Source organism: Oncorhynchus masou, chromosome 25 (genome assembly GCF_036934945.1).
Source record: "Oncorhynchus masou masou isolate Uvic2021 chromosome 25, UVic_Omas_1.1, whole genome shotgun sequence".
Taxonomy (NCBI): Eukaryota; Metazoa; Chordata; class Actinopteri; order Salmoniformes; family Salmonidae; genus Oncorhynchus; species Oncorhynchus masou.
This window is the reverse complement of record NC_088236.1, coordinates 41,199,309-41,211,855: the sequence shown is the minus strand read 5'-3', so window position 1 is coordinate 41,211,855 and position 12,547 is coordinate 41,199,309. Positions and strand designations below refer to the sequence as shown.

Sequence of the window (12,547 nt, the reverse complement as noted above, 5' to 3'; positions counted from 1 at the left end):
TACAGCATTTATTTTTCTATTTTTTTGCCCATGGAAGAAATGGTCAGAATGTGACTTTTTGGAAGATATGTGTTCAAAGTTGACCCATTTTGCATATGAGAGATCCATGTCTTCATCACTGGAGAAGAAACACTGTTGACTTTGATATCATTTAAAAGCTTACCAACAGGGTATGCAAAATGGGTCAACTTCGAGCATTTTTATCTCTTTAATGGTTTTGCCATTCACTTCCAAAAAGTCACTTTCTGAGCACTTTGGAGTTGTGGCTGAACAAAGACATGGATATTATACATCTAGCTGTTTTTTCTATGCATATTCAAGTCTGAACGGCAGCTTTGGGTAAGGTTAAGGGGAGGTGTGTGTGTCTCTTTGTTAACAACAGCTGGTGCGCAATCTCTAATGTTAAGGAAGACTAAAGGTTTTGCTTGCCTGTGTTAGAATACCTCGTGATAAGCTGCAAAACATACTATTTATTAAGAGAGTTTATCTATATTTTTCATAGCCGTCCATTTACCACCTCAAACCAATGCTGCTACAAAGACCACATCAACGAGCTGTATAGGCCCATAAGAAAACAAGAAAATGCACATACAGAGGCAGCGCTCCTAGTGGCCGGTGATTTTAATGCAAGGAAACTGAACTCCATCTTACCTCATTTTTACCAGCATGTCACCTGTGCAACTAGAGTTGAAATAACTCTAGACCATCTTTACTTTACACACAGAAATGCATACAAATCTCTCTCTCGACCTCCATTTGGCAAAGCTGATCATAACGCTATCCTCCTGATTCCTGCTTACAAGAAAAACTCAAAATAGGAAGTACCAGTGACATGCTCAATACGTAAGTGGTACGATGAAGCGGATGCTAAGCTACTGGACTGTTTCGCAAGCGCAGACAGAAATATGTTACGGGATTCATCCGATAACATTTGAAGAATTTACCACATCAGTCACCGGCGTCATTATTAAAATGCTTACCAGACAATCTAAATTTCTTCAATGCTCATTGAGGCAAGCAACACAACCATGTATGAGAGCACCAGCTGTTCCAGACAACAGTGCAATCTCACTCTCCATAGCTGATGTGAGTAAGACCTTTAAACTAGGGCGGAATACCGGTATTGATGCACGGACTGGTTTGGGTTTTAAATTGGCCTTATATAACAGCATTTGAATTTTTGGTTTGTTAAATGTGAGATGCCGTATGTAACATCCATTTTTACAGTTTACTCCACTACTCGAGTCATCTCTCTCCACGCCGCTTTCCACGCAGACCTAGCCCCGAACCCTGCCCTTCCATACCTTAAGGGAACTTTTTGACAATCACCGTATGGTTAGTGAGAAAGTCCATATTGGAAATGTACAGTCCCTTACTAGACGTCCGAAAACATTTTTAAAATTCGGGGACGGCGTCGGGCCGAGCGGCAGGGCCAGACCTACCGGGAAGTCATCAAATGAACTTTGTCGGACATTCGGTTTTCGTTTTATAAAATAATCAAATTTTGGTCCATTTTTCCGCTATGCCGGAAGATCCCACAAGAGGGCATAAGCAATCATATTGCTATTGGACAAAACATCCCGAATCACGACGGGCCATATCTCGAAAACTGAAAATATTTCGAAGCCGAAACTTGGTGAGCATAGGTTTGGCATAATGGGCAGATGGCCCCGAACAAGATGGCGTCTAGGCCTCAACGGTTTTTGAGTTATGGCCATATTTCTGGGATTAAAGGTCCAAAATGAAAATAGAGAAATGATTTTTTTCACTTCACGTCAAAGTCAAGGAGCCTCCGGTGTCAATAAAAAAAATCAGCCATTTATCTATCGTCATTTAAGAGAAATCGTACGATGACCAGTTTGTGATGTTCAGATATAGGTGTTTTTTTTTTCAACGGTTACAGATCCAGTTGCAGGGTGTTCATACGAATATTTTTAAAGTGTGCTGCGGAGCTCTGCGACATTTCTGTGATTTTCTATGATTTTCTGAATTAACACACACTCACTAAACCCTCCGTAAATAACTCAGTTCTTAACGTAAAGACAACGTAAAAACTCAGGATTCTGTAAAGGCATACCCCAATGAGGATATGAGTTTATTTATAGCTTCCTGTGCCAACAGGAAGTGCCTTAAATGGTGTCATAGTGGCTGTATCCAAGGGTTAAAAAGGTCAGATCTTTTCAAAACTTCATATGTGATTAGGCAACCCTCCTGAACTGTAAAATCACTCATTTCTCCCAACAGATGTCAAAGAAAAGCTCTCACACACACACACAGCAAGGATGGAGTGACAAAGCGCGGTGTTTAAAGACACAGAGAGCAGGCAATGGCATAAACATAATCCCAAGGCCGTGCCGAGTCCAACGAGGCGCCCCGCTTGACCGTAGCTCGCTCGGTCTGAGCGCAGCGACCATGAGAAAAATAGGCCCACAATGAAGCCTGCACCACAATGTCATTTGATTTTGGGTGACAGCGGCGGAACCGTTAGGTTTAGAAGGACAATTCAACCACAGGAATGTTCCTAAGGTCCTCCTGATCTGTGCAAGCCTAACCTTGACTGTGTGACATTAACCCTTCACAGTTAAAAGAAGGTGTTTACATAAAAACAGTGTGCATTGACTTCTCTCCCCATAGGAATACATTGGCTGCTCCACTAAATACAACCTGGAGTCTATATGGGTTATGAATGCTGTATGAACCTGTCTTTGGTACCAGTCCATCAGGCCACTATAAGGTCTACCTGTGTCGATTCTAAGCTTCCTGGACCAACCGGAAGTGGTTCAAATCGCCCTAAAAGTGTATACCCATAACCTGCCTGCAGTTTGATAGACATAGTGCATTCAACCCTGTGTAAATTAGTCAGTTTTAATGGTAAAGACTTAAAACTCAGGATTCTGTAATGGAATACCCCAATGAGGATGTATGTTGAGTTACAGCTTCCTGTGCCAACCGGAAGTGCCATAATTGGTGTCTCATGGGCTGTTTGGAGGGGTTAAAAAAATCAGATCTTTCCAAAACTTCATATATATGATTAGGCAACCCCCATGAACTGTAAATCAGTCATTTTTCCCATAAAAATTCAAAGGAAAACTAAATCACACAGATACACAACTTGGATGGAGGGACGTATTATTGGGGTGCGTAGAGACTGACAGTGCCTCCAATAGTTAGCTTTGAATGATATCAAATTGACTGATGGACGGTGACTTGCAGGTGACTCTTGTCCATTTGCAATATGTTTAAGCGGTGAGGTACCATCACCAAAAGCGACATTCTGAAATCAACCCTAACGAACGATGGAGAGGTACCAGAATCACTGCCCAGCCATCCCGAGTTCATCGGTTCAGTCAATTTGGCATTCCTGCATGATTTTTATAGCATGACAAATTGGTGATGGTGACTGCCCAGTTAACCATATGGCAAATGCACAGTGACTTTGCAAAAGTGAGACAACATTTGCAATATGTTTTAACAGTGAGGTACCATCACCAAAAGTGACATTCTGAAATCAACCCAAACGAGCGATGGAGAGGTACCAGAATCACTGCCCAGCCATCCCGAGTTCATCGGTTCAGTCAATTTGGCATTCCTGCATGATTTTTATAGCATGACAAATTGGTGATGGTGACTGCCCAGTTAACCATATGGCAAATGCACAGTGACTTTGCAAAAGTGAGACAACATTTGCAATATGTTTTAACAGTGAGGTACCATCACCAAAAGTGACATTCTGAAATCAACCCAAACGAGCGATGGAGAGGTACCAGAATCACTGCCCAGCCATCCCGAGTTCATCGGGCCAGTCAATTTGGCATTCCTGCACGAATTTTCAGTGACTTTGCAAAAGTGAGAAAACATTTGCAATATGTTTTAACAGTGAGGTACCATCACCAAAAGTGACATTCTGAAATCAACCCAAACGAGCGATGGAGAGGTACCAGAATCACTGCCCAGCCATCCCGAGTTCATCGGGCCAGTGAATTTGGCATTCCTGCATGATTTTTATAGCATGACAAATTGGTGATGGTGAATTCCCAGTTAACCATATGGCAAATGCACAGTGACTTTGAAAGAGTGAGAAAACATAAACAAATGGACATGATGAAATCAACACCACGAGTGATTTAAAGGAACAACAATCACTGCCCGGCCATCCCGAGTTCATCAGGCCAGTCAATTTTGCATTTCTGAAGGATTTTTGAGCATGTCAAATGTCTTATGACATTTGGCCCCCACAAAACATATGCCTTATGCACAAGTAAAAAAACAAAAACATTATGATAATAAAATATGACTAAAGTATGTTGATACAGTTCTTATACGTGTGTAACTGACACAAAATTCGAAAATTTTCCGAAAAACGGTCCAGAAAGCACTTTTTTAGGGGTGTGTGAAGTTTTTTATGAAATTTTGCAATTATTGACTTTTGACTTCTGACTTCCTATGAAATCATATTGCAGATGGACAAAACACATGCAATAATGCGCAAGTAAAAAAAATTAAAAAAAACATGATAATAAAATTGGACAAAAGTATATTCATACAGTTCTTACGCATGTGTAATTGACAAAAAAGCGAAAGAATTTCGAAAAACGGTCCAGAAAGCACTTTTTTAAGGGGTGATAAGTTTTTGACAAAAAATCCATTTTTTCAAAATTTGGCTTTTGGATGTTGACTTGGAGTCCAATATCAATATGAAAAACCACGGTGGAGCACACACGCCACCTGTTGGATTTTTGAAGTGTTACAACTGGCAATAGCCATATGGCATTTGAAGTAAACTTTGCATGAATCAACGCCGATTTGGGTGGTATTGACCAATGTGTACATGGTTTGTACTATGCCAATAATTTGCCATTCATTTTTGTCCAATACAGGGGTGAATTCCCTTACTCGACCATGAGACACTTGTGTTCAGTCTGCATGGTCAATGCAGCACATGCAACAATGTTGATGACAATGATGCTGTTTTCACTTTGCTTCTTAATATAAATCCACTAGCATTCTAAAATTACACTATTAGTTTTTTTCTACATCTGCAAACAGCTAGTTTGTCTTTTCTTAGCAAGTTGGGCCTAAATCATGTCAGCAGCTAATGCTAATTGCTAGCTAGCTAATAAATGTAGAGTCAGAGAAAACATAACTAGCTATGCAGCCTGATAACACCAGTGATACTGCAGACTAGAGGTCGACCGATTATGATTTTTCAACACCGATACCGATTATTGGAGGACCAGAAAAGCCGATAACGATTAGTCAGCCGATTTTTTTTATATATATTTTTTTTTAATGTATTTGTAATAATGACAATTACAACAATACTGAATGAACACTTATTTTAACTTAATATAATACATCAATAAAATCAATTTAGCCTCAAGTAAATAATGAAACATGTTCAATTTGGTTTAAATAATGCAAAAACAAAGTGTTGGAGAAGAAGGTAAAAGTGCAATATGTGCTATGTAAGAAAGCTACTGTTTCAGTTCCTTGCTCAGAACATGAGAACATATGAAAGCTGGTGGTTCCTTTTAACATAAGTCTTCAATATTCCCAGGTAAGAAGTTTTAGGTTGTAGTTATTATAGGACTATTCCCCTCTATACCATTTGTATTTAATTAACCGTTGACTATTGGATGTTCTGATAGTCACTTTAGTATTGCCAGTGTAACAGTATAGCTTCCGTCCCTCTTCTCGCTCCTCCCTGGGCTCAAACCAGCAACACAACAACAACAGCCACCACATCGAAGCTGCGTTACCCATGCAGAGCAACGGAAACAACCACCCCAAGGCTCAGAGCGAGTAGCACGCGCTAACTAGCCAGCCATTTCACTTCGGTTACACCAGCCACATCTCGGGAGTTGATAGGCTTGAAGTCTTAAACAGAGCAATGCTTGACGCACAACGAAGAGCTGCTGGCAAAACACACGAGAGTGCTGTTTGAATGAATGTTTATGCGCCTGCTTCTGCCTACCACCGCTCAGTCAGATACTTAGATACTTGTGTGCTTGTATGCTCAGTCAGATTATATGCAACGCAGGACACGCTAGATAATATCTAGTAATATCATTAACCATGTGTAGTTAACTACTGATTATGATTGATTGTTTTTTATAAGATAAGCTAGCTAGCAACTTACCTTGGCTTACTGCATTTGCGTAACATGCCGTCTCCTTGTGGAGTGCAACGAGAGAGAGGCAGGTCGTTATTGCATTGGACTCGTTAACTGTAAGGTTGCAAGATTGGATCCCCCGAGCTGACAAGGTGAAAATATGTTGTTCTGCCCCTGAACGAGGCAGTTAACCCACCGTTTCTAATCCGTCATTGAAAATAAGAATGTGTTCTTAACTGACTTTCCAAGTTAAATAAAGATTCAATAAAGGTGTATAAAAAATATTATAATAATCTGCAAATCGGCGCCCAAAAATAACAATTTCCGATTGTTATGAAAACTTGAAATCAGCCCTAATTAAAATCGGCCATTCCGATTAACAGGTCGACCTCTACTGCAGACATAAATCAACATGCTGTTTGTGCAACAGTATCTTCAAAATCAAAGAGGAATATGCAAAGCATGAATATGTTAGCTACATGAAGTAGCTAAGACAAAAAAATGTAATGTAGCTAAAGATTACAGTGCCCCCTAGGAAAAAATCCTACCCTGTCACAATAACTCCTCCCTGGCGGTTCCATTCACTGTCATGTCAAACAACACTAAGTGCCCATTATTATATTCTAACTATTTCCATGATTTCTACAGTCCACCCAAGAGTTTGGCTCTAAATCACAATATATATATTTTTTTTAAGTCCTAAATTGTTTGCCCATATCGTGCATGGCAGTGTGGAAATGATCTCAAATGAGCGCAGGAAATGCAGAAATGGATAAATTATTTTTTGTTGATGTTGAATTGAACAGTATAAAACAATCAGAATGTAGAAAGACTCATCGAAATCACAGAATGTAAGTGTTGCCACCCTAGGGTCACGTACTACTCATAGAAAATGGTTACATTTTATTATTCAAAAACATAAATACAGTCATACCGTCATTTTATTTTTAAATACCGTGATAGGATATTTTGGCCATGTCGCCCAGCCCTACTTTTCCAACAGGTTAAGATTGCCAGATTACTAGGATGCGTACTCAGAGCAAGCACTGACCAGCTGGCAAGACCCTTCACTGACATTTTCAACCTCTCCCTGACCCCGTCTGTAACACCTACATGTTTCAAGCAGACCACCATAGTACCTGTGTCCAAAAACACCAAGGTAACCTGTCTAAATGACTATCACTCCGCAGCACTCACATCTGTAGCCATGTAATGCTTTAAAAGGCTGGTCATTGCTCACAACAACACTATCAAAGACCCACTCTAATTCACATACCGGCCCAACAGATAAAAAATTATGCAATCTCTATTGCGCGCCACACTGCCCACTTCCACCTGGACAAGAGGAACACCTACGTGAGAATGCTGTTCATTGACTATAGCTCCACGTTCAAAACCATAATGTCCTCCAAGCTCATCACTAAGCTCAAGACACTAGGACAGAACACCTCCTCTGCAACTGGATCCTGAACTTCCTGACGGGCCGCACCCAGGTGGTGAGGGTAGGCAACAACACATTCGCCAACGCTGATCCTCAACACGGGGGCCCCTCAGGGGTGCGTGCTCAGTCCCCTCCTGTACTACCTCTTCACTCATGACTGCATGACCAGGCACGACTCCAACACCATCATTAAGTTTGCAGATGGCACAACAGTGGTAGGCCTGTATAGGGACCTGGTAGCATGGTGCCAAGACAACAACCTCTCACTCAATGTCAGAAAGACAGGAGCAGATCGTGGACTACAGGAAATGGAGGGCCGGGCACACCCCAATCCACATTGAAGGGGCTGTAGTGGAGCGGATCAAGAGTTTCAAGTTCCTCGGTGTCCACATCACTAAGAAATTATCATAGTCCACACACACTTCCCCTCAAAAGGCTGAAAAGATTTAGCATCCGACCACAAGGCGCTACAGAGAGTAGTGCGTACAGCCCAGTACATCACTCGGGCTGAGCTCCCTACCATCCAGGACCTCTATTTTATTTAACTAGGCAAGATAGTTAAGAACAAATTCTTATTTACAATAACGGCCTACCCTGGCCAAACCCTAACCCGAATGACACTGGGCCAATTGTGCGCCCTCCTATGGGACTCCCAATCATGGCCGGTTGTGATACAGCCTGGAATCGAACCAGGGTCTGTAGTGATGCCTCTAGCACTGATATGCAGTGCTTTAGACCGCTGCGTCACTCAGGAGATCTCTACCAGGTGGTGTCAGAAGAAGGCTCTAAGAATTGTCAAAGACTCCAGCTACCCAAGTCAGACTGTTCTCTATACTACTGCACGGCAAGCGGTACCATTCTACCAAGTCTGGAACCAACAAGACACTGAACAGCTTCTACCCCCAAGCCATAAGACTATTAAACGGTTAACCAGACTATTTATATTTATCCTTTTTTTTTTTCAATCAAAATTGGTGCTGTCAAAAAGTGAATGAATTGAAGTGTGGGGAATTGCATTGGGAACAGGTTGGTATGGGCTAGCATACTTCAAATTGACCCTTGGCTAATGTATACAGCTTAACCTTTTCCCCAGGTTCAATTGAGAGAGAACCAGCTATAAGACAAGAGTACATACAGCTAGGCCTACTTATTGTCACAATAATTAGGTTAGGCCTATTTCCCAATAAGGATATCCAATATTCTAACCAAGCAGTGTTCCCTCTTTTAACTAATAACATCAACCACTGACAAATTACATCTGACTTCCATGTTTAAAAATAAAATATAAAAAATTTAGACAAATATTTTACAAAAAGGAAAAGTGCAGATGCTTGTTCAATAGGCTTAAACTGATTTAAAACTCCCTATGATAGAAGAACCTACTGAGAGCCGTGGAAGAAAAGTACAAAAATAGGTGAGGCACATTTTATTCTAAGTCAAATACAATAGCCACAATTCTCCCTGCATCCTCAGCATCCAGTCAATTCACTCAACATCCTGTTTTTCTTCCTGTGCTCATTGAACATCACGTCATTCCTGTACGAAATAGTCTAAACATTATGCAAAACAACCCTCATAACACTTACACAGCGAAGCAGGACGTGACATGATTTCTACACATTTTGGATGAGCTCTAAATTGTTAGGAAATGTTCATTATTCTATCAGATAAACAATGTATGGTATTTGTAGTGGATTTTGTTTACTAACCACTGATTAAGAGCCTCTTAGTGGAGTGACAACATCAAATTGGACGGCACACCATCATCCTTCTTAAATCGCAGGTTGACAGTTGGTTCATTTCCCCAAAATGAACAGCAGTGTGAGGTTGTAACTAGGGAACTCATCCAAAGTTCAGATGTGGAAGCATTGTGTACCTGGTCAGCTGTTCTCCTACTCTTGTCAAAACTCATACCAGAAGGCAATTGAAAGGAAGCAACTCTAGGTAGTAGAATCTAAAACCATGACCACGGGGCAAATTCTTCTCCCCTCTCATGACTCTTCAGAAGCATGCAACCAGACAGACACAGGAAGACAACCAACAACACTAAAGCGCCACAATCAGGTGTGCAAAAGGGCAAACACACTGAACTACACCACATTGTAACCATCTTCTGATATTTTATAGCAGAAAGAGACTTGATTGTTGTCTGTGTCCCATGTCATACACATTTTACCTTGGCAGATGAGAAAGGAGATTTCCATGCCATAACTTAAACTGAGACTAAGAGTCAATGGCCTGTCTGAAACGGAACATATTACTTCACTTGCCAACCCGATTAAATACATTGTGGCAGCCCTTTGACAGGAAATCGTATTTGAAATGGTTATTCCTGCGAAATCAAAACACCACTACATTGGAATAACCGCACCATGATCACATCACGCAAAGACTTGCATGACTCACGCAAGGACTCAGGAGATAGCTTGATTGTTTATTTTAAAACCAATGAATCAGCAGTATTTACATTTTACACTGTAGTTGATCATGTTGGCTTCATAGAGAGAAGACACCGCTTGTAAAACTGTCATAACTAGCTAGTTTAGTTAACCTAATCGCATGCTTAGGTTTGAGCTCAGTGCTAGCTTCAAAAACCAACACATCAACTATTTTACTGATCAACGCTGGGTAGCTAGAAGCTAGCCAAACCATACAAATATATATATCAGCTATTACTTGCTAGCTAGCAAGTACGCAAACAAGTAATAGCTGATAGATAGATCAATTTGCCATGTTAATATAAGTATTCTGCCTGAATGATGTATGGCTTGGCGAGCTACCCACCTTTGATCAGTAAGTGACTTACCTGGGACACTGCAATCCGCGCAAACCTCACTATTCCTTAATCGTTTAGACATCCTTTGCAGAGGAAAAAAAAGGCCTTCAAAAAAAAGTCAAGGGAATTGATGTGCTTCTTTTCTCATTTGATAACCGGGAAGAATTTATCTAAGCGAATTACATATGACCAGTTGCTTTAGAAAAAAACAGTTGATTGGCGAGGAGCAAAATAGCTTCCTCTTCAATCTTAGTTTCTTGCCCCAACCAAGCTACCGCTAGCTAGCTTGCGCACAACAAACAGCTGCGATTGTCAGGAAGGAAACTCTTGCCGCAAGTGGTCTGTAGCCGGATTTTCACTAGTTTCACTACTCCAGCCACAGTCAAACCTAGTCTATTTCTCAAATATATAATCTAAAAATCTGATTTTAAACCAAAACATAAATCACACTGTCTTGTTTTAATATATATATATATATATATATATATATATATATATATATATATATATATACACACACACTGCTAACCTTATACGCTAACCCTAACCTCGATTGAAGACCCAAAAGCAAATGTTGTTTTCATGAATTTTTACGATATAGCCAATTCTGTTGGCTGTCGTAACTAGTTAAAACCATGTAGCCGAGTGGTTACGAATTATCCGTGGACAGCAGTAACACTACATAAAACATACTTTGTAGATTGTGGTCAATCGGCAGTCGCCCAATGTTAAACGACTAGTAAACTACTGACATTCGTTTAATTTAAAATAAATAGATGTAAACCGGTAGAGTGTGCCAAAGATTTGCGCAAACTAGTACCAAAGATGATGGATAAATTAAGATAGTTCACTCAGGCAGTTAACCATTGACAAAAATGGTCAATTCCGGGCTACTTAACTCGGCGTGTCCATATACACCAATGTAATAGCAACTGGGTCTAGTCTACTTAGTTCAATGATTTGCATCGAACCAGGAGAAGAAAAACAGCGAGTGGGGTGTCTCGCGTCCTCTTCCCTCTCTGCCAGTACTAGCTGTGGTACAAGTAGTCGGAAGAGGAAGCGAGACATCTTACTCCCTGATTTGTTTCAGTGAAAGTCAATGAACTAAAATAGACCAGTCCCAGCTGCTATCACATTGGTGTCTTTGGGAGAGCCACCCCTTAAGTACCCCGGCATTTATATTTTGTTCAATGGTAAACGGCCGGAGTAAACTATTTTCATTTATCCACCATCTTTGCTATTAGCTAGTTGTTCAATGGTCATGGCTAGAAGGCTTCCAACTTTTGTAAAATTCATTTCAGATTTGACGTTATGTAGCAGGTTAGGATAATTAGGTTAAGGTTAGGAGAAAAGTTGGGGTATGCTATACTGAACAAAAAAATATAAACGCAACATTGTGTTTGTCACGTTTCATGAGCTGAAATGAAAGATCCCAGTAACTTTCCATATGAACAAAAAACACATTTCTCAGAAATGTGCACAAATTTGTTTACATCCCTGTCAGTGAGTATTTCTCCTTTGCCAAGATAATCCATCCACTGGACAGGTGTGGCATATCAAGAAACTGATTACAGCATGATCATTACACACATGCACCTTTTGTTGGGGACAGTAAAAAAATAAAATATTTTAAAAAATCAAAAATGTGCAGTTTTGTCACAGAACACAATGCCACACATCTCAACAAGTTCAGGGAGCATGCAATTGGCATTCTGACTTCAGGAATGTCCATCCGAGCTGTTGCCAGAGAATTGAATGTTAATTTCTCTACCATAAGCCAACATTGTTTTAGAGAATATGGCAGTACATCCAACTGGCCTTACAACCGAAGACCACTTGTAACCACACCAGCCAAGGAAATACACAACAAGTTTCTTCACCTCCCGGATAGTCTGAGACCAGCCACCCAGACAGTGATGAAAGTATTTGTCTGTAGTAAGCTGTGCTCTGGACACCATATGTGAACTGATTGCCACCCATCTATCTTCAGAGCTCGTGCTGCTAGGCGACCTAAACTGGAACATGCTTAACACCCCAGCCATCCTACAATCTAAGCTTGATGCCCTCAATCTCACACAAATTATCAATGAACCTACCAGGTACCTCCCCAAAGCCTTAAACACGGGCACCCTCATAGATATCATCCTAACCAACTTGCCCTCTAAATACACCTCTGCTGTCTTCAACCAAGATCTCAGCGATCACTGCCTCATTGCCT

General features: G+C 40.7%; 1 protein-coding gene across 6 annotated transcripts in view; it reads right to left on the bottom strand.

Annotated features, from left to right (window-relative positions):
* LOC135514344 (ARF GTPase-activating protein GIT2-like) overlaps positions 1 to 11,209 on the bottom strand; it is a 36,700-nt gene extending 25,491 nt beyond the window's left edge. For 2 of the 6 annotated variants that reach the window (XM_064937769.1, XM_064937770.1), the window contains exon 1: positions 10,360 to 10,816. In XM_064937769.1, the coding sequence (XP_064793841.1) occupies positions 10,360 to 10,411 (52 nt within the window). In that variant the 5' untranslated portion in view covers positions 10,412 to 10,816. The other 4 variants (XM_064937771.1, XM_064937772.1, XM_064937773.1 and 1 more) reach the window with 4 other exon arrangements.
* Positions 11,210 to 12,547: the final 1,338 nt, after the last annotated feature.